We start from the raw sequence: 24,114 nt of genomic DNA on the forward strand, positions 1-24,114 counted from the left end.
AGCGTCACAAAAGCTAGTAAGTATCTGAGGCCAGATTGAACTCAAGAAGCTAAGTCTCCCTGACTTCAGGACTGGCACTCCATTCACTACACCACCTAGCTTTTCTGAAGCCTTCTTATACCAAGAAATATAATTATTTTCTTTTGTCCCAATTAATTTGCATACCACTCACATTTTAATGCTTCATAAAAAGTTATCAAAAAATTATTAATCTTTCCCCTCATTTATCTTTATCCCATTCTCATCTCAAAATATTATTTGAACACATTTGTAATTTTATTATTACTTCGGCATCCTTACTGCTTTCAACTGGCCCTTTAGCAATTGCTAAAGAAGTCATAGTGGATATGTACAAAGATGTATTAAAAATAAAAAGTTGCAGAAAGGGATCTTAATGGGTATACACACCCACACACACACAGCAAAGGGATGGGAATGTTGCAGAAACCTATCTTAGTAATAATTTCAATCATGAGGATAAATATAACTTGTAGAAGATAAAATGTTCTGCTCATATCATTTTCTTAAATAGCATGCAATTTTTTACATGATTACAGCCTTTCTGGGCAAAAACAAACTGAACAAAAATGATAACAGTTCTAAATTTTACATTACTTCTACGCAAAATTTTATTTTTCTACTGCTTCTATCAAGAGAACACTAGACCAATCTTCCTGTCATATACATACTGGAGAATTCAACAGTATATACAGATGTCTATGTCAGTAAGATAGCTTTCAGTCTGGTCTCTAACATGTTTTTATATGATTTCTTTAACCTCCTTAATCACTCAAACGCCAGGTAAATCCCTAAGATATGTAGTGCCCAAGCAGGTTACTTGCTGAACTGCAATGGCATAGAGTTTCCTCACTGGAAGTTCACTATATAGATGAGATTCAAAAATAAAGATAAAGCACAAAAATAAATTTATTGTGATTGAATAACAGAAAAAGATAAGAAAGGTTAGTTCCATGAGAGTGAAAAGTTAATCATTGAAAAGACAAACATTTTTAAGGGATACCTAGTTGGCACACTGGATAGAACACCAGCCGTGGATTCAGGAGGTCCTGAGGTCAAAGCCTACCTCAGGCACTTGACACTTACTAGCTGTGTGACCCTAGGCAAGTCACTTAACCTCAATTGCCTCACAAAAAGAAAAAAAAAGACATACATTTTTAAACTTTAAAAAGAAAAGATTACCCATTTTAAATTAATAAGAACAAAAGCTCTCTGAATCCATATAAAGCAAAATTACCCAAAATAGGTAAGGAAAAGGTTTAAAAATACTTATAAGATCGCCTCAATAAAGTCATCAGGGTTTATGTCATTACATTTATTCTATAGTTCTAAAGGTTTTAGTAAGTATCATAGCTGTAACTTAGAAAGTATTTAAGTTCCTAAGGACTGGAAATGATAGATATAGGAACTATCCTTAAAAGGGAAAGAGAACAGGTCTGATAGGTAAAATGCCAGTTAGCTTAACTAACTTTTTTTTTATCATAAAAGTATTTTATTATTTTCCAGTTACATGTAGAGATAGCTTCCAACATTTGTTTTTCTAAGATTTCCAGTTTCAAATTTTTCTCCCTCCCTCCCCTCGACAGCAAGTAGCCTGATATAAGTTATATATGTACAATCACATATTCCTGCATTAGTCTTGCTGTGAAAGAAGAATCAGAGTAAAAAGGAAAAACCTCAAAAAAGAAAAATATCAGCACCAAAAACAAAAGAAACAGGATGGTTCAATCTGCATCCATATTCCACAGTTCTTTTTTATTCTGGATTTGGAGAGCATTTTCCATCATGAGTTCCTTGGAACTATCTTGTACCATTGTATTGCTGAGAAGAATCAAGTCTATCACAGTTGATCAACACATAATATTGATGATACTGTGTACGATGTTCTCCTGGTTCTACTCATCTCACTCATCATCAAGCTTAACTAACTTTTAAGAAAAGAGGCAGGGCAGGGGTGGGGTAGGTGGGAAAATACAAAAGTAAAAAATAGATGTATGATGTAAAAAATTTGCCAGACACAAGTTTCAAAGAAAAAGCTAATTCATATGTGAATTGATACAACCATTCTGGAGAACAATCTGGAACTATGCCCAAAGAACAATCAAATTGTGCATACCCTTGGTTCCAGCAATTCCACTACTAGGTCTGTATCCCAAAGGAATCATAAAAAAAAAGGAAAAGGAGCTACATGTACAAAAAATATTTATAGAAACTCTTTTTGTGGTGGCAAATGCCCATCAATTGGGGAATGGCTGAACAAGTTGTGGTATATGAATGTAATGGAATACTATCATGCTATAAGAAATGATGAACAAGGAAATTTCAGAAAAACTTGCAAAGATTTACAAGAATTGATGCAAAGTGAATTGAGCAGAATGAGAACATTGTACATAGTAACAGCAACACTGTATGATGATAAATGTTGAATGACTTAACTCTTCTCAGCAATACAAAGATGTAAGACAATTCCACAAGACTCCTGATAGAAAATGTTATCCACATCCAGAGAAAGAACTGAGGGAGTCTGAATGCAGATCAAAGCATACTATTTTCAATTTGGGAGGATGGAGTTCCATGGGGTTTTTTTCCCTTTTGTTTTTCTTCTTTTACAACATGACTAATGTGAAAATATGTTTTAAATAATTGCACAGGTATAATCTATACCAGATTGTTTGCTGTTTTGGGGAGAGGAGGGAAAGATATTTGGAACTCAAAATCTTTCCCCCAAAAAAATCAGTGTTGAAAATTTTCTTTACATATAATTGAAAAAATAAAATACTATTAATTTTTCTTTAACACCTAACTCAGTGGACCACAACCTAAATAAATGTCAATTTTATGTTATTCTATTAAAAGAGCAAACATGACAATGGAATGTATTATGAAAAGTAATAAACACTCAACAAAAGATCACAGAAAATAAAATGGACAATTTTGATGAGAACAAAATTGTAAAAATTTATACGAACAAAACCAATGCCACTAAAATTAGAAGACAAAGAATCAAACAGAGAGAAAAAAGTTTTGCATTTTGCTTCTATTCTTCAAGGTTGCCCTTTACTTCTATGGATTTGCAGTTCATTCTCTCTTTAGTTTCTTGGTAAGATTTGCCACCTTCAGTTCAAAATTCTCCATTCTGCCAATATTTCTAATGTGCAAACCAAAAATTTTTCTCTCAAAGGTCCTTTATTGCTCTTTTAAAAACATCAAGAAAATCCTGTTTGTAGCTCCTTAAGAATTTACAGGATCCACTGCTTCATTTGGTTTTGTTTAATTTTCCTTTGTCTTAGAATATTTATTCATAGATATCTGATCCAATTAAATGATCAGGAGGCCATAGTGCCTTCTGTTATTAATATCTTTTCCTGATTCTTTAACTGCTTATGCTCATGGCTATAACTGAGTTTTCTTGATTCAAAGATCTTTGATAATTTCAGTGTTTTTCTCCTTATATTCCCTTCACTCCCTTTCTGACTCCTTTCCCTTTGATTTTGGTCACCCTGGTGTTATTCTATGTGCCCAGTTATTTCTGATGGAATAGCTAGATACCAGTGCCTTTTTCTAAAGGCCTAGTAGAGTGCCACACCTAGTGTGCCCTGCTCCAATTCCCTGTTCTTCAGTTCTCTAATCAACTTCTGTTGCAGCACAGAATTCTGTTGCCCCAGGCAGAGCAAGTGTCTACCTTCTGAGTTTTGCTGAGCAGAGAAAAAGGGATAGCAGAATCTGCTGCAAGCCCATGGGATGGCTTGTATAGCCCTGTCATAGAATGGTGGTGAATGTGGGAGAAGGTACGAAATGTGCACATTAGGAATCACCTTCTCTGATGTTAGTTAATTGGGTTGTTACCACATTAGATTTCTTGATATTTTAGACTACAGAGATACCTGAAACGGTTTGTCTCATGCGTAATCCTTTTATTTATTTTCCCCCCCCAGGGCATTGAGGGTTAAGTGACTTGCCCAGGGTCACACAACTAGTAAGTGTCAGGTGCCTGAGGCCGCATTTGAACTCAGGTCCTCCTGAATCCTAGGCTAGTGCTTTATCTATAGCACCACCTAGCTGCCCCGCATAATTCCTATTTTGGAGAAATCTGAGGGATCAGAGAAAGTGTCTAGTCCTCCATCTTGATGATTACAGGAAAAAAAAATTTAAAGCAAGCTTCCCTGGTAAGTCTCACTTCCAATATATAAAGAACCAATTCCTATTTCTAAGAATAAGACCAATTTCCCAATGAATAAAAGGTCAAAAGATATGAACAGGCATTTTAATTTGTTTTTAATTAAATTTTATTTTGCAGCAGGCAATGGGGGGGGAGGGGCAGCAATTGGGGTTAAGTGACTTGCCCAGGGTCACATAGCTAGTGTCAAGTGTCTGAGGCTGGATTTGAACTCAGATCCTCCTGAATTCAGGGCTGGTACTCTATCCACAACACCACCTAGCTGCCCCTCAACAGGCAATTTTTTTTTGGGGGGGGGGTGTTTGGGGTTTTTTGTTTTGTTTTTTGCAGGGCAGTGAGGGTTAAGTGACTTGCCCAGAGTCACACAGCTAGTTAAGTGTCAAGTGTCTGAGGCTGGATTTGAACACAGGTCCTCCTGAATCCAAGGCCAGTGCTTTATCCACTACACCATCTAGCTGCCCCCAACAGGCAATTTTTTTTTTGAAGTGAGGCAATTGGGGTTAAGTGACTTGCCCAGGGTCACACAGCCAGTAAGTGTCAAGTGTCTGAGGCCGAATTTGAACTCAGGTACTCCTGAATCCAGGGCCAGTGCTTTATCCACTGCGCCACCTAGCCGCCCCCCAACAGGCAATTTTTAAAGGAAGAAATTTAAGCTATCAATAGTCATGAAAAAATGCTCAAAATTAGTAATAGAGAAATACAAATTAAAGCAACTTTGACATTTTACCATACACTCATCACACTAACAAAGTTAACAAAAAGAAAAATGACAAATGTTGGGAAAAGAAGAACACTAATGCCTTGGAAAGAAATTTGGGACTATGCCCCAAATTTTCTAAACTGTGCATATACTCTCACTTAGCAAAACTACTGCTAGGTCTATACCTCACAGAGATCAAAGAATGAGGAAAATGTACCATATGTATAAAGGGAAGAACCTTTAATGTGGTAGCAATGAAAGACAAACTATAAGTGGAAGCTCAACAGTGAAGGAATACTTGAATAAATTATATTACACGAATATAATGGAATACTATTTTGCCGTAAGAAATTATTATGAAAAGTATAGTTTGAAAAGAATCTAGGAAGAGACTTAAATGAGAAAATACAGAGTCAAGTGAGCAGAACCAGAATAATTTCTATAAAAACAACAACACTGGGGCAGCTAGGTGGTGCAGTGAATAGAGCACCAGCCCTGGAGTCAGAAGGACTTGATTTCAAATCTGGCCTCAGACACTTAACACTTACTAGCTGTGTGACCCTGGGCAAGTCACTTAACCCCAACTGCCTCACAAAAAAAAAAAAAACCAACAACATTGAAAAGACAAAAAACTTTGAAAGACTTAAGAATTTGGATCAATGTAATTACCAACCATTATTTCAAAAGAACAATAATGAAGCATCCTACCTACCTGTTGATAGAAAAGTGATGGACTCAATATGAAAAAATGAAACACAAATTTGTGGACAAGGCCAATCAATGTGGGAATTATTTTGCTTGACTATGTATATTTATCACAGTGGTTGGTTTTTATCTTTATTGTTGATCAATAAAGGGATAGGGTGGAGAAAGGTGAATAGGAAAAAACATTCTTGTTAAATCATTTGGTTTTGTTTTTGTTTATTGCGGGGCAATGAGGGTTAAGTGACTTGCCCAGGGTCACACAGCTAGTAAGTGTCAAGTGTCTGAGGCTGGGTTTGAACTCAGGTACTCCTGAATCCAGGGCCAGTGCTCTATCCACTGCGCCACCTTTCTGCCCCAAATCAATTGTTTTTTAAAAAGAAAATATACCAAAGCCAAGAAGCAATCATTCTATGTTACATTCAGCATTGGTCAGATTTGCCAGGTAGGTTAAAGCTTTGTTGGGTGTTTATATAACAGAAAAATGAAAAGAAACTTAGGCTAGAGGGAAGAAGAAAATGATTCAAGTGAAAGAAAAACAACCTTGAAAGAAATAATGAGTAATAAATACCTTCATATACTTGAATCATCATTCACGGAACAATGAACAGTTCACCTCCAGAGGTACAAACAAGAAAACTTAACTTTAAAAGAACTGACTATACTAGACACTAATGACTCTAACAGCTCTATAAACTCAATTTTTTAAAAAGCTCCTGGGGGCAGCTAGGTAGCACAGGGGATAAAGCACCAGCCCTGGATTCAGGAGGACCTGAGTTCAACTATAGCCCTCAGACACTTGACACTTACTAGCACTGTGACCCTGGGAAGTCACTTAACGCTCATTGCCCCACAACCCCCCCCCCCCCCCCCCCCCAAAAAAACCCAACACAACCAAAATTAATGCCTCAAAAAAGTCCTAAGTATTTCCAAAGATCATTGGTAAAGAATATAAAATTTTCCTTTGCCCATTGATTTGCTGACTCTAAAAGCAGTTGATTTGAAAAACGCAAATAGATTAAAGGTTCTGTTCTAAAAGGGTATCTATGAAAGTGTCAAAAATTCCTTTGACGATAAAAGACAATCTTTTGACAGATCCTTTCATCATTAATATCAAGTGAGGCATTATAAAAGGTTTGTGCTTGATCAAAGGCTGATCAAGTAATGACATAGTAATGAGTGAGGAATAGCCCCACATGATGTCCCCAAAATTAAATTCAACACTCTTTCCCCCCCAAACATGTTTTGTGGAATCCCTCCCACAGAAAATTTAACCCAAGAAATAGAGAAAACTGCACAGAATTGAGTGGCATAGAAGGCTGGTTATCAATACCACTGGAGAGAAAACCTAAATCCAAGAAATCAGAGGATAATTCCAAACCGCTCCTGTTGCACAATCTCTATCTCCAGTAGGAAATACCAAATTTTTTCACATTGTGGAACAATGCCTATTCTTAAATACTATTTTTTGTTTAATGGACCAGGATTCCCCTTTAATCTTTGAGCACATCTTAATTCTCATTATTATTATGCTTTCGATATCAACCAGAACTGATTAAGCATCTAATACTTCACCAGGACCGCTTAGTAGGTATAGGGACCAAAAAGACAAAGGGAGTCAGTTGAGCTAAAAGATTTTAAGTTATCAGCTGAAAATAAATTTTTAACATTAAATCCCTAATGATGATCGATTTCCCAATATAATTTCCCAAACTACTGTCCAACAAGGCTGAAAGTTTTTCTAATTTAGTAACTGTTGCCTACTGACATAAATATAATTTCTTTCAATTTTAAAAGTGTCAATACTTTCCCTAATAAAATAGGTAAATGAATTTGTTGAAAAGTAAGTGAAGAAGTTGAAAAAGAAATGCTGCATTTTCACATACCTCTGTTGACAGTACCAGCAGTACTACAGCTGGAAGAGCCAGAAGTTTCTGACACTGCAGAGGGCTGGTACTAGAGCACAGCTGAAGGCGCTTCAGAGGCCTGCTCTGAGGTAGATGCATTTGAATTGTTATTGGAAGAACTCAAAACCTAGGATTCCACTCTAGCAGACGGTGGTTGGTACTACTGTGGGTTCTATAAAACAGCATCAAAATAGTAATATATTATTTCAAGTTTAAATTGTTTCAATTTTTTAAAGGTAAGTTAAACATGTTTTCCTAAATTTAAATCTAAAAGGATTTGCTATCAAACATACCATCTTCGCAAATAAAATTCTGTCAATGCACATATGGATAGACATATGGTCCCAAGAAAAATTTCCCTTAAAATTAGCAACAAGATCAAATGAAAGAAAAGTAAAGCAGAACCAAGAAAATAATTTCCATGAAGCCACAACAAAATGTAAAGAAAAAGAGTACAAAAAAGATTCCAATACTTCATTTGTGTAGTGATAATTACTGATAAATAAAGATTTATACATTTTTTGATATAGGCACTATGATTTAACTCTACTTATATGCTACAAGGAATTAGGGAGGGTAAAAGATTCAATAGGAAGTGGGAAGGAATAGTATCATAAAAGAACATCCAAATTAATAATAAACAATACTAAAAATATTACTAGATTAAAAATGTCTCTGAAGTTCATATTATGATAAAATACTACATAACATAGGTGGCCACAGTATTTCATAGTTAATAGGTACAAATTCCCCTGCTGTCAGAGCAGCACACCCTGAGAGGAAGTAAAGGAAACCAAAGTATAGCTCTCTGATACACTCATATACAATGTGGACTCAATGTCAGTAAAGAAAACTTATGACTGTATTCACTACAGTATCCATCTATGTTTATCTTCATTTTATTATCCTATTTTTCCAAGTATAACAGTTTAAATGCTTTGGGGGGAGCGAAACAAACACAAAAACCACTCCCAGTTCATAAACAAGGTGTATTCAAGTGTCTGAGGCCAGATTTGAACTCAGGTCCTCCTGATTCCAGAGTGGTGGCTCTATCCCCTGTGGCACCTAGATACCGCTCTACTAACTTATTATGGGAATTTTCAGCTCTAAACAAATCCTTATATGTAACTGTATTGACACCACTCCAACCTACCATCTTCATCCACAGTAAGGTCACAACTTCTGCGGCATTCTGCCCTCAAGGGCTGTATAACTGTAGAATTCGACTACGGTTACGTGGCTCTTGTGACCGAGTAGTAAGTAGTATGAGAATTTGGGCCTTGGCCCCCAATGGACCTGGAGTGTCGACTGATGACCGAGACCCTTTAAAAATTAAATTTTGCTAAGATGAAATTAATGTGATTTACAAGCTCATATTGAAAAACTATTAGTTTGACCCACCATGAAGTTAAATACCTGTTTTTCCTTATATATACTATCAGGAAAGGACTTCCCACAAGACCTCCCCCCAAAAGACAACCAAATCTATGATTAAGGAAAATCAAAATCCACTAAAGAGTAAATGCAATGTACCCCTTTGACCCAGCAATTCCACTTCTTAGGTCTTTTGCCCAAGAAACTCATGGAAGGGGGAAAGGGACCCACATGTACAAAAATATTTATAGCTGCTCTTTACGTGGGTAGCAGGAATTGGAAGTTGAGGGGGTGCCCCATCAATTGGGGAATGACTGGACAAGTTGTGGTATATGAATATAATGGAATACTCATTGTGCTGTAAGAAGAAATGATGAGCAGGAGGAGTTCAGAGAAACCCTGGAGGGTCTTACGTGAGCTGATGATGAGTGAGATGAGCAGAACCAGAAGAACATTGTACACCAGTATCATCAACATTGAGTGATGATCTACTGTGATGGACTATATCTTCTCACCAATGCATGGTACAGAAGCGGATCTCCAAATCCAAGAAAAAAAAAAAAGAAAGACTGTAGAGTATAGATGCTGATTGAACCATACTATTTCTTTTGTTTTCGGTGCTGTTGTTGTTTTTTTTCTATTTTGAGGTTTTGCTTACTGTCTGATTTTTTCTCTATAACCGGATTAATGCAGAACTAGGATTAATGTTATTATGGATATATATGTGTGTGTTAGATCATATATAGATATATGTATATGTATATAGATATATAGATATAACCTATATCAGATTACCTGCTGTTAGGGGAGGGGGGCGGGGGAGGGGAGGGAGGGAGAAAATCTGAAATTGTAAAGCTTGTATAAACAAAAGTTGCGAACTATCTTTACATGTAACGGAAAAAATAAAATACCCCTTATATGTAAAAAAAAAAATGAATGCTAAAACAATTTGGAACTATCTTCAAAGGGCTAGAAAACTGTGCATATTCCTTGACCCAGCAATACCACTACTAAGTCTATATCCCAAAGAAATCATAAAAAAAGGGAAAGAACCAACATGTACAAAATACTTAAAGCAGCTCTTTTTGTTGTGGCAAGGAATTGGAAATTGAGGGGCTGCCCAATGAACTGGGGAATGGCTGAAGAGGTTGTGGTATATGAATGTAACAGAATACTATTGTGCTATAAGAACCAATGACAAGGAAGATTTCAGAGAACCTGGAAAGACATGAACTGATGTGAGTGAAATGATCAGAACAAGAAACACCTGTACACAGTAACAGCACATTATGTGATGATCAGCTGAGATCGACCTGGTCTTCTCAGCAACCCAAATGCAATGATCCAAGAAAATTGCAAAGGACTCATGACGGAAATGCTTTCCACATCCAGATAAAGAACTGTGGAATCTGAATGCAGACTGAACTATACTTTTTTTCTTTTTTTGAGGAGTTCCAACTTTGTTCTGATTATTCTGTCAAGATGACTAATGTGGAAATGTGTTTAACATGATTGCACAGACATGACCTATATAAGTGATTAGTTGCTGTCTTGGGAAGAGGGGAGGGAAGGGAGGGCGGAGAAAAAATATTGGAATGCAAAATCTTATAACTATGAATGTCAAAAATATCTTTACATATAACTGGGAAAACACTATTAAGATTGAAGTGGGGCAGCTAGTTGGTGCAGTGAATAAAGCACCCGCCCTGGATTCCAGGAGGACCTGAGTTTGATCTGCCTCAGACACTGGACACTAGCTGTGTAAACCTTGGGCAAGTCACTTAACCCTCATTTGCCCCCGCCCCCCCCCCCAAAAAAAAGATTGGGGGAAAAAACTATATATTTTAATGAATGCTACAAATTATCTTTATATATAATTTGGGGGTAAAAACAAAATACTTTTTTTTTTTAAAGCATGGAGGGGCAGCTAGGTGGCACAGTGAATAAAGCACTGGCCTTGAATTCAGGAGGACCTGAGTTCAAATCCCGCCTCAGACACTTGACACTTAACTAGCTGTGAGGACCCCTGGGCAAGTCACTTAACCCTAATTGCCCCTGGGAAGGGGGAGGGGGGAGAAGAAGCATGGAAAGGAAGAGGCAAAGTTAAGAAGAGCTTAAGTGTCAAAAAAAAGGAGTTTAGGGGCAGCTAGATGGCGCAGTGGATAGAGCACTGGCCCTTGGAGTCAGGCGTACCTGAGTTCAAATCCGGCTCAGACTACTTAACACTTAACTAGCTGTGTGACCCCTGGGCAAGTCACTTAACCCCAATGCCCTCACTAAAAATTTAAAAAACTTTAAAACTTTAAAAAAGGAGTTTATATTTGACCCTGGAGGTAACAGGATGCCACGAGAGCTCATTGAATAGACCTTCACTTTAGAAAAATTACTTTGGCAGCTGAGTGGAAGATGGATTGGAATGGGGAAAAACAAGACAGGGAAACCCAAACCAGACAGCCATAACAATGGTCAAGGAGAGAGGTAATGAGGGACCTAAATGAGGGTTGTGTCTTCTGTTAGTGGAAAGAACAGGATACATAGGAAAGATGCTATAAAGGTGGAATCAACAAAATCTCTGCAGAAGATCAGATACAACTGGTGAAAGAGGGAGTGAGGGATCAAGGAGGAGCCCTAGGTTTTGAGCTGTGTAACAGGTACTCTCAACAAAACTAAAAAGTTGGGTGGGGAAAGAATCTGGAGAGGCAAAGATGATAATGAATTTTCTTTAATGTATATTAATTTGAGATGCCTATAGGAAATTCAATTCAAGATGTTCAAAAGGCAGGTGGTGGTGCAGGAATAGTGCCCAGGGAGACAGACTAGGGATTAATATAGAGATCTGGGAATCAACTCCACAGAGATGATAACTGAACACCATCAGAAGTGGAATATACTAACAGCTGTGGTCTCTGGATCAGGTGCTTTGCTTAGCTTATCAGGACTGTAATCTGTAGGATTATTTTTCTCTGAAAATGTTGAAAATCTGTTCTTCCAAAAACTTAGGTATATGGTTCTCTTTCATTACTACAAATTGTAATACCGAGTGCTCATACCACCCCCCCCAAGTTTTTCATCATTTTACTTCAGCTACTTCTTTCTTGTTGATTTTAATCAGATTTAAAACAGTAATTTCACTCAGGGATTCCATGCCTTTTAAAGGATGAAATGATTATTAAATCAAACCAGGAATTTATTAGTTACTGTTTTAAGCAGGTAATTACAGCAGTTGCCCTAGATTACTGTCTCCCATTGTCCCCTCCCTTCCCTGCCCATAACAACAACATGCCTGTGTGCTTGGCTTGACATGCTTCTGAACTTCTCATCTATTTTCTCCTTTCAAAGATTTATGAAAAACCTTAGATGCTACTATCACTTCTTTCTCTTTCATCATCTGCCTTTACCCAACCTGATTTCCTTACTTGCTGTCCATCTCTGAATCTTGGAATTCCTTACATTTAAAAATTTTGTCCAGGCTAATGATTATTTCTTTCTTTCTTTCTTTTTTTTTGGTGAGGCAGTTGGGGTTAAGTGACTTGCCCAGGGTCACACAGCCAGTAAGTGTTAAGTGTCTGAGGCAGGCTTTGAACTAGGTACCCCTGAATCCAGGGCCGGTGCTTTATTCACTGCGCCATCTAGCTGCCCCTTATTTCTTTCTTTTAATGAAAAAAAAAAACAACATACCAAACTATACACTGAAATTTATGACTTTAAATTAAAACCACTCACAATAATACAAAACAAAAAAAACTATCTTTACTCTAATTCTTTTTTCTTCTTTACAGTATTTCATATACATTTTCCCCTAATCTTAATAACCCACATTTTGTTTTTCTTTTGTTTTTATTAAATTTTTTGGGGGGGTGAGGCAATTGGGGTTAAGTGACCTGCCCCCGTCACACAGCTAGTGTTAGGTGTCTGAGGCTGAATTTGAATTCAGGTCCTCCTGACTCCAGAGCTGGTGCTCTATCCACTGTGCCACCTAGCCACCCCCACATTTTTCTTATTCTTAATGACAAAATAGTACTTCAAGGTCAATGGTACCTCAAAAAACTATTTTAAAAGTTATACTTATAAAATTGAGATCCCCTAATATATTAGTGCTAAGTCAAATCTGGAACAAATAAGAAATAAATGGAACATATTAAGAATTCAAATCCTTTAAATTAATATTTAATTTATGGCATGATTAAAAGCATTAGCCCAAAAAGTACTCTAATTTCAATTCTAAATATAAACATGCTGTTATCATAAAAACAAATTCAATTTTGCCCAAACTATGAATAATTTGTTTATCTACTTATGTACATCCTAAACATTATAGTTTTGTATCCCATTTATTTCTATTTACACACATATTATTTAAGGTAATAAAACTCTTACCGGCTAGCTTTCACCAACTGTTACAATCTCCACCTCACTGTCAGTTGAGGTAACATTAATTTCTTCCTTGGCAGTGACCTGCGGAGTGGAGGATGCTTCAATCACCACAACATCCTCATCAATATTTCCAGGAACAAAAATGCAAAGTTTGAAAAAAGATGTTTCTGATAAGATAAGTACTTTTATTTTAAGCACTTCTTTCAAGAAAAAGCTAATTACAATTTTTTAAAAGAATATAGTTAAATAAAGTTTTATTGTGTGTTTTCAATTGAGGGTTAGACACTGAACTGCAACTAGGTCAGTTCACAAACGGAATAAAAAATGTGTGACATCTTAATATCAAACAAACCAAATTTCAAGTTGCAAATTAATAACCATTTTCCAGGGGCGGCTAGGTGCGCAGTGGATAGAGCACTGGCCCTGGAGTCAGGAGTACCTGGGTTCAAATCCAGCTTAGACACTTAACACTTACTAGCTGTGTGACCCTGGGGAAGTCACTTAACCCCAACTGCCTCACTAAAAAATAAAAATAAAAAATAACCATTTTCAATAAGATATTTCCAAACAAAGCACGAGATATATAAGACCTTCTATATTTAAAATAGTAAATTTGGTACACATTAAGATTCAAATGCATAAGTTAAAGTATAAGGAACATAAAGTCCTGAGTCCCAGAGTCATTCTTTCAAATGGCACATAACTGAAGAGCACCAAGATTCAATTTTCTAGTATGACAACAAGAGCCCAAAGCCTACATTCTTTGTAGTTTTTACAGTGACATGTTTCACTAGATTTCCATACACAAACACAAGAGCATTTTGGTTTCCTAGTAGATGGGAAAACAGAAGTCCATGAACAAATACTGACCTAGGTTCTGATTGAGAAAATGTAACAATGAGAAAGATTTAAAATAAAAATGTATACCTGACTTCCCTTATCATATCAAGTACACCTTTATAATAAACTAAATTGCATGAATGAAAGTTTTAACATGGAATATTCTTTGCTTGCCTGTGTAAAACACTATTCTACTAGCAAATTGGTCCTTGGTGTTAACACACAAATTGGAATAAAATGTTCATAATTGGGGCAGCTAGGTGGCGCAGTGGATAAAGCACCAGCCCTGGATTCAGGAGCACCTGAGTTTAAATTCACCCTCAGACACTTGGCACTTACTAGCTGTGTGACCCTATGCAAGTCACTTACCCTCATTGCCTCACAACAAAAAAGTTAATAATTCATCAATGGATGAATATAAATTTTGAAACTTCTATGTGACCACAAGGACATATTCTTGATTATAGATTTCCTAGCAAATAGGAAAATATGCACCTGCCATGAGAAATTCCCAAATACTTAGAAAACACTAGATGTAACATGGCAAAGTGGGAGCATTAGAACTGGAGTAAGACATGAATTCAAATCATGTCTCAGAAACTAACTAGTTCCGTGACTCTGAGCAAGTTACTTAACCTTCCCAGGCTCAGTTTCCCCCTCTGTAAAATGGGCAGGAGGGTAGAGAGGTTAGACTCAATGACTTGTAAGAGTACCTTCCAGCTCTAAATTTATGATACTAAAAGTACCTGGTAGCATAAATTTTAAAGCAATCCTCCTACTTTGGCATTATTATTTAAACCATTAAATCAGTTATGTTCCTACATAACAGTACAAAACAAACATGCTAAGAAGTATTTTCGTCTTATTTAGGTTAATAATTACTGAGAGAGAAAATTATAGTACAATTTCGATTTATCTACCCACCACCCAATTGGGGCACAGAAGTATCTGGAAGGTCAAGGACCCTATCCTCAATCTCTATATGCTAGCAAGCCAGACCTGAACTTGGAAATGAGGTTAAGAATAGAAGTACCAGGAAGCAGAACAACGAATTTAGGATACCAGATTATACAATTTTTACCTTTTCAGATTTCTCTTAATATAAAATCAATCCTCGAGTTTTAACATATTTATGTAATCTTCACACAACCTGTTAGAAAGGACCAATGGCAGCAAATACATGCCAATTCTAGGATTCTATGGGTAAAAAAGCAACATGGTCTTCTTACTATAAAAGGAAAAAGATATGAAAAATTCTTCTCATTCAATTCTTTATTTAAAAACAAAGAACATAAAACTCTACTCAAAAAATATTTCTTTTTAAAATATCAGTCATATAGGAAAGCTTGTTGAATACGAGGGGCAGAGAGAGAAGGGGAAGGCAAATTTCAGAAAGAAAAATAATAGAGACAAAAATCTCAGACACACAGGAGGCAAAGGGAGAGGTTTATAGGTATATGTATTCAGCTCATTTAAATGTATAAAAATAAAATAATCACCAGTTTCCAATGTCCTTTGAAATGTTGATGAATACTCCAGTTTAGAACCTTCTTTTCTATAATTGAGAACCATTGCTTTTCCAATTTTATTTTCAAACTTTTATGGTCTATTGTCAAAATACTTTATTTTCTTCCTGGATTCTGAAAGTTTTGTTAATCTTTGAAGGAATAATTTAGGTTTTAGAAATTTACTTTGGGGGCCAGCTAGATGGCGCAGTGGATAGAGCACTGGCCCTGGATTCAGGAGGACCTGAGTTCAAATCCGGCCTCAGACACTTAACACCTTACTAGCTGTGTGACCCCAGGCAAGTCACTTAACCCCAACTGCCTTAAAAAAACATCCAGGGCCATCTCTAGTTGTCCTGATAAATATCTTGCCACTGGACCCAGATGGCTCAGGAGGAGAGAGCGAGGTTGGTGACATCTGCACAGCTCTCCCTCATTTAAATCTGATTCTGTGCAAGTGATGATCACCCCAACGTCATGGTCCCTTCCAGAACAAAATAAAAAACAACAACAACAGCAATTATTATTATCATCAAAAACTGTTGTATGTTCAGAAAAGCTCAAAGTATTTACAAACATTCCAGAAAATCATCAAAATGTTGCCAAATAAGGGAAGGGGGGAGGGAGGGAGAAAAATTGAAAATTGGAAATCTTATAAAAACAAATGTTGAAAAACTATCTCTACATGTAACTAGGAAATAATAAAATGCTTTTATTCAAAAAAAGGGTAAATAGGGTCAGCTAGGTGGCGCAGTGGGATAGAGCACCGGTCCTGGAGTCAAGAGTATCTGAGTTCAAATCGGCCTCAGACACTTAACACTTACTAGCTGTGTGACCCTGGGCAAGTCACTTAACCCCAATTGCCTCACTTGGAAAAAAATAAAAAGGGGTAAATAACTTTTGGGTCTTTTTCCCAAAGAAATCATGGAAAGGGGAAAGGGACCCACATGTACAAAAATATTTATAGCTGCTCTTTATGTGGTGACAAGGAATTGGAAGTTATGAGGATGCCCATCAATTGGGGAATTGCTAGGACAAGTTGTGGTATATGAATACAATGGAATACTATTGTGCTGTAAGAAATGATGAGCAGGAGAGTTCAGAGAAACCTGGAGGGTCTTACATGAGCTGATGATGAGTGAGATGAGCAAACCAGAAGAACATTGTACACAGATCATCAACATTGAGTGTTGATCTCTACTGTGATGGACTATATTCTTCTCACCAATGCAATGGTACAGAAGAGTTCCAGGGAATTCATGATAGAAGAGGATCCCTCCAAATCCAGAAAAAAAAAAAAACAGGAATTGTGGAGTATAGATGCTGAATGAACACCTACATACTACTCTTTTGTTTTTGGTGCTGTTGTTTTTTCTATTTTGAGGTTTTTCATCATTGCTCTGATTTTTCTCTTATAACATGACTAATGCAGAAACAGGATTAATGTTATTATGTATATATATATATATATATATATATACCTTTATCAGATTACCTGCTATCTAGGGGAGAGGGAGGGAGGGGTAGAGGGAGAAAAATCTGAAATTGGAAAGCTTGTATAAACAAAAGTTGCGAACTATCTTTACATGTACTGGGGCAAAAAATAAAATATTTTATTAATTTTTTTAAAAAGGGTAAATAATAATTTGCCCCATTAAATTTGTTTTAAAAAAAGTTGCCCAATACCTGATAAAGAAAAATAAGAAACAGCAGTGTTTATTTCAGTGCAGATTTAGAAGAATGCTACGGTCCCAACTTTCTGAAGAATACTGAAACCACAAAAAAGATCCTAGCATCTATTTTTAGTGACATTGCACAGTAGCCTTGGATTAAAGGTCTCCAACCACAGACCTTAGGTCTCAATCTAAGCCCATCAACCTGATTCAGAGTGGGGTATTTCCACACAAATTATTTTGACTAGAGATAAATGCAAAAAAGAGCTTTATCTACTAACCACAAGTCACTAAGGGGGTTTAAACTAAAGGTTTTTAAATAAAGTATTACATACAAACTGTATTTTGTTGTTGTTTGTTGTTCAGTTGTACCTGCTCTTCGTGAGGAATCTGCCATTTGGGGTTTGCCATTTCCTTCTCCAACTCATTTTACAGATAAGGAACTGAGGCAAACGGAGTGAAGTGACTTGCCCAGCGTCACACTCTAGTGTCTAAGGCCAGATTTGAACTCAGAAAGATGAGTCTTCCTGACTCCAGGCCTAGCACTTTATCCCACTTGGCTATCCATACAGAGAGCATATAAAGTGTTTAATTTCAAAGTCTCTCAGGCTAGAATTTTCTTTCTTTATTTGCAGGGAAATGAGAGTTAAGTGACTTGCCCCAGAGTTGCACAGTCCCAAGGCTGGTGCCTTTATCCACTTAGTCACCAAGCTGCCCCCAAGACTAGAATTTTCAAAAATCTTGACTATAATTTTTATATTGACAGAGTGACTTTTTCTTTCTTTCTTTTTTTTTGGTGAATTTTTGTCAGAAAGAAAACAAAGTCCTAGCTCTGTCCATTTTAACTAGCTATGCATAAAAAAAAATTCACAGGGCTTTGCTTTTGTCAACACAAATACTGCATCTCTGGTCAAAAAAATTCAAATCCTAGGACATTTAAAATGTGATTTATAAAAATGCCATTTCCACACATCTTTTCAGGGATCTTACTTACTGTGGTAAGACTACTGAAAGTAAAAAGCAAATGAATGAATCAATTGATATTCTATTACTTTACTGCTTAAAAAGCAGTTTTATGAAAAGCAACACATTTATATTACTCCTAAAATTGAGGTAAATAAAGGCTTTTAAAAATCTACAATTTGGTACTGAAAAGTATCTTATCTTTTTTTTTTTTTTTGCAGGGCAATGGGGGTTAACGTGACTTGCCCAGGGTCACACAGCTAGTAAGTTTTAAGTGTCTGAGGCCGGATTTGAACTCAGGTACTCCTGAATCCCAGGGCCCGGGTGCTTTATCCACTGTGCCACCTAGCCACCCCCAATTATCTTAATTCTTTAAAACATTAAAAACTCAAACTGATAATATTTCTAACTTGATCTGAAATTAAAGTAGACCACAATATTTTGTTATCAATGTTATTTCACTGTTAGTGTTTAAATAAATATATGGCCCATAATTTTTAGATGCTAATTTCTGCTACTTCTCCTCAATTCAAATTGAAGATAATAAAATAAAGAACCCAACAAAGAGATCACATGTAAGAATATCAATTAATTAATCATACAAGCATTTAATAAGCACCCATTATATGCCAGGCACTGTCCCAAGACCTGGAAATGCAAATACATAGAATAAAAGCCTACTTTCAAGGATCTTTGTTAATGGTCTAGACAAGTACACATAAAATATATAAGAATATAAAGAGAATAAATTGGCAGCTAGGTGGCGCAGTGGATAAAGCACTGGTCTTGGATTCAGGAGTACCTGAGTTCAAATCCGGCCTCAGACACTTGACACTTACTAGCTGTGTGACCTTGGGCAAGTCACTTAACCCCCATTGCCCCACCAAAAACAAAACAAAACAAAACAAAAAAAAGAGAATAAATTAAAATAGTTAAAGGTAGTTTGAGACTGACAGCACTAGCAGTTGGAGGACATGAGATAAGGCTTCGTATAGAATGGTATGGCACATGAACACAAGAAACATGATACATGAAGGAAAAGGGGGGAAACTTTGATGTGGAGAAGAACCAGTACATTTTAATTACATGGGAACAATTCAAAGGGGATGGAGATGTTTGTGTGAAGAAGAGAGGACAATTTGGTTGGAATGAGAGGGAAAAGATGAGTAATGTCCAAAGAAGAAAAGGTAAGTTGAAACGAGACTGTAAAGGGCTTACAGGCTAAACAGTGAATTTTCTATATGATCAAGAAGCAAAAAGGAAGCCACTGATATTGAGTGAAGTCAAAGAGTAATAAGATCAAAATTGCCAGTAAGGAAAATCACTTTAGCAGCAGGTGTGGAGGTTGTACTAGAATGAGAACAGACTTGAGGAAGGGAAACCAATTAGAAAAACTGCTGAGATAATTTTTGGCAGGAAAAGGAGGGCCTAAAGGAAGGGAGTAGTTTGGGGAGTGGAGAAGACAATCCAATATGGGACATGTAGGTAAAAATGGCAAGATTTTGCAACTGAGTATGGACACGTGGCAGTGAGAAAGAGAAAGGAAGTGGAGGATAATACCAAGGTTATCAACCCAGGAGGATGGCAATACCTTCAACAAAATCAGGCCAGTATGAAAGAGGGAAGATCTGAGAGGGAAAGGAACAAAAAAATGAGTGTTTTTTAACATGTTGATCATGAAATGTTTCTAAGACATGAGCTCCTATTATCTGCTTGACCAAATCTACATCAACATTTAATAACCATTTAATCAATGCCTAATCTACTGAGGTTGACAAAGTTCTCTCTCCATCACAGAAGTTATTAAAAAAAAACCAACCCTACAAATAGGTAAGGATAAAAAGTATGGAAGAAATAATTTCCACCTAATGACTACTGACTCTGCTTTAGAGATTAGTTACTATCTCACTGAAGGATCTCAGAATGATGCCTAAGAATGTATAATTTTTCATAGACTGACAAGTGTTACAGCTCTTTAAAATACAACATAAGAGTTCTATGTTAAAGTGAAACAACAAGACGACTTTCATTTTACCATTGTTGGGGACTGTGTAAGGTTGAAATCATTACTACCGAAACAAGTTTTGGGAATATAGCTTATATTAATTTACCAATCTTATACTAGTAAGGGATTGGACCATGTGTTTCCCTAACTCTCTCATGGTCCCAGGATGAATGGTAGAGGAGCAGAGAGCTTCAACATCATGGCAGTTAGTGCAAGAAGAAAAGCCCCCAAAATGCACATGTGGGTCCCCCAGAGAGGACAGCATGTGGTTCCAAGGAGACCCAAGAGAGAGACAGAGACCATATGGTCCCCAGAGAGTCAACATAGCTGCCGGTCCAGCTTTTTTATCCTTTATAATAAGAGTTGAACTAATTGGGTCATTATACATCAACAAATCTAACTGGTTAGCATTATTTAAATCTGAGTCCAAGGATGATATCAGAGAAAGGAATTTCTGATCCCGAAAGTCCATTCATCTAGGCGTGGCATAATTTCATCAGTAAATCCTTGGGCTATGTAGACAAAAGAATCTATCTCCACCCAAAGCTCCTTTTATTCCCTTAGGTTTGTCCAGATGAGATTTGATGACAAATTTTCAAGGACAGGGGTCTTTTTAGTGTAGGGGGAGGATGACTAAGAAAGTGATCTCTGGATCCCCCAATATATAGATTACTAATAATTATTTTTCTTACAACTGTCAGTAAATGTCATTTAAAGGACTTTATCACGAACTTCCTCCCTACAAGGCTAACCTATTAACCACTATGACAAGCTGTCTCTCCTTACCCTCAATATTACTGTTTTAGATATTTTCTCTAAGTAATAATCCAAATCTTTAATGAAATAAAAAATTAATCCTTTGGGAGATGTTTTTCTGCTACTCCTCCCCCTGCTATTCCCCAATGAAATAAATAAGACAGAAAGGGTACACTGGCCAGGAAGAGCTAGTGATTCCTTCATCAAACAGTAGTTGCTATTTAAGATTTTTAAATGGCACAAACCAATACCGTGGCAACATCTTCTGGGGCAAGAAACCATTAAACTCAGATCCACAAATAAGGGATGATGGTTTAAAATCAAGATCAAGATGACTTCAAAAGTCTCTAAAAGTAGGCTAAAATATGTGATGTGAAAATGACGTGGGATGGATTTAGGGTCAAACTGATCATGAGTCATCCCAAAAGAATTGCAAGACTCAGTGACTCAGTTTAACAAATTTTATTGCAATACTGTAAGTGAACACAGGGAGAGAACCAGAAAAGTGGAAAGGTATCTCTCGAATAGGGGGGAAAAAGACAGTTATATTTATAGTATGGATAAATTGATTATCAGTATCATTATAATAATCTCCACCTTAGGGAGGTACAAGGGAGGGTCTACCCTAATTTGGAGTTCCTGGGGGCTTAAGCCAACCCTAGAAGCAAGGAACCTTTTTCCATGGAGGTGTTTTGAGGGTTTACATGGCATAAGGTGAATCTGGGGACAAATTTGGCCTTTTCTGTGCATGTCACCTTTTCATTCCCATGTCTAGTTTCAAAATATTTTCATTTATCAGTTTGAATTTCTATGCTCTGTCTGTATATCATTGTTATAGTTAAGGTCTCTGTGCCCTTCCTTTTTATGTTCTTTAGGTTTTTGTTATGGGTGCTGATTAATGTAAGTAACAAAAGCATAGGCCCTGACTTGTATTAATGAAGATTCAAGTCTTAAAAATCCCTCTTAGAGTTCAGAATCTAAATTAGACCTTGGATCTTAGGTTTTTCTGTTAACCCCCCTTTTAGGTACTATCAATAGGTTATCTGATAACCATTTTGGCCTCATCCGTCATAATTCAACAGGATAAATGTCCAAGTCTTGTCTTTAGTTTATCAAAGAAATTCATTCCCCAACATACAATATGAGAGCAACAACTTAAGCTACACTTCACATAAAAAAAGCACATGCACCAGGTTTTGCAATCTTGGCCAAAAGGACAATATTAGTAAAGTATGATGGAACTGCTCTTTAAAACCCAAAATAATAATAAATAATAATAATAAAGCACCCAGATCATTAGAAGAACACTTTCAGAATTATGCAAATAAGGGGCAGCTAGGTGGCACAGTGGATAGAGCACTGGCCCTGAGTCAGGAGGACCTGAGTTCAAATCCAGCCTCAGACACTTGACAATTACTAGCTGTGTGACCCTGGGCAAGTCACTTAACCCCAATTGTCTCACCCCCCCCCCCAAAAAAAGAATTATGCAAATAAAATGGCTAAAACACCCATATCCTTTGGAAAGGACATCCAACTTACAGTCATATGCTCCAAGAAGTCAAACAACAGTTTTTAAAAAAAAAAAGGCTCAAATTCATCCAAAATTTCCAGCAGTACATTTTGAAGTAGCAAAGAACTGTTAACAAAAAAGAGACCCAAATTACTAGGGAATGGCTAAACAAGTTATGATACACAAATAAAATAGAATAATTACTGTGCTATGAGAAACAGTGGACATGATGAATACAGTAAAGTATGAGAAGACTTAATATTAGGAACATGAGAGTCCCACTATATTCTTGGATCATATGTAATGATGTGGGATGGAATTAGGCGGCAAATTGATTGAGTTGTCCAAAAGAATTACAAGACTCAGTGACTCAGTTTCCCAAGTTTTATTGCAATACCTGTGAATGATCACAAGGAGAGAAAAGTGTAAAGGTACCTCTCGAATAGTGAAAGAAAAGACAGTCATATTTATAGTATGAATAAATTGATTATCAGTCTCACTATAATTATCTCCACCTTGGGGAGGTACAAGGGAGGGCTTGTCCTACTCATTATAATATTCTCCACCTTTGGGAGATACAGGGGAGGGCATATTCTAATTTGGAGTTCCTGGAGTCCTAAACCAACCCCTGAGGCAGGTACCTTTTTCAATGGAGGAGTGTTTTGGGGGTTTACACATCATAAGGTGAATCTGGGGACAAATTTGGCCTTTTCTATGCATGTCTCTTTCTGGTTCCCATGACTAGCTTCAAAACATAATCATTTTTCTTTTTATTTCTGGTCTGAATTTCTATAGGCTGTCAATTCCTTTATTGTAGTCAGGTCTCCTCAGCCTAACTCCCTCTATTCCCATTATGGGTACTGATTTATGTGGGTAAGAGAACTTAGCATCCAGACTTGTAAGTTATCCATTAACTTTTAGAGCTAATATCTGAATTAAAGCTTGTATCTTAGGTTTTTCTGGTAACCCTTTTTCACCTCCTACATCAGTATGATATAGTTTTTAGTTCAGTTCTGGAAGCCATATTTTATGCCAGTATACTGATAAACAAAGCATTCAGAGAAAGATGACCCATATGATTTTAGAATGAAGTGGAAGAACCGGGGATGTTTATATCCTAGAGTTTGAAAGGAAATTCACAATTGTCTTTATTTATTTGAAAAAGAGTCATGTAGAAAAAAAAGATCATATTTCTGTTTGATCCTAGAAAGGACAACTTATGAACAGTGTTGCAGAGGATCCATGTTGTGAGAAAATAATGGAATTTGGTAGACTCCCAGGGGTCCTACCTGAATGATCATACTCTTTGGGGGCTCTGGATGATTGGATATGGGCCACACCTGGCCTGCCCCTGAGTGACATATGCTGTTGTCGTCAGCAGGGGAACCACTCTCCACATCCAGCTTGAAGGAACTCCCTTTTCAGGGGAGGGAGAGCAAAAGTAGAAAAAAGGGAACCCTCGCTGAGGGGAGCAGTTGTTTTTTTTCCCTGTCAGTGAGCTTCTGGGAGGAGACGGCCAAGAGGCTGCACAGCTGTTTCCTATTAAAACGGGGGGGGGGGGGGGGGGGGGGGGGGGGGGGGGGGAGACAGACACGACACTACACCCCCCC

General features: G+C 36.9%; 1 protein-coding gene across 1 annotated transcript in view; it reads right to left on the reverse strand.

Annotated features, from left to right (window-relative positions):
• The window catches only part of RNF111 (ring finger protein 111), a 115,777-nt gene that overhangs the window by 44,030 nt on the left and 47,633 nt on the right, over positions 1–24,114 (reverse strand). The window contains 6 exon segments of the mRNA XM_043987713.1: positions 7,484–7,652; positions 7,654–7,676; positions 8,658–8,726; positions 8,729–8,762; positions 8,764–8,812; positions 13,260–13,383. Coding sequence (XP_043843648.1) covers positions 7,484–7,652; positions 7,654–7,676; positions 8,658–8,726; positions 8,729–8,762; positions 8,764–8,812; positions 13,260–13,383 — 468 coding nt within the window.

The sequence above is a fragment of the Dromiciops gliroides genome, chromosome 2 (assembly GCF_019393635.1).
Source record: "Dromiciops gliroides isolate mDroGli1 chromosome 2, mDroGli1.pri, whole genome shotgun sequence".
Classification (NCBI taxonomy): domain Eukaryota; kingdom Metazoa; phylum Chordata; class Mammalia; order Microbiotheria; family Microbiotheriidae; genus Dromiciops; species Dromiciops gliroides.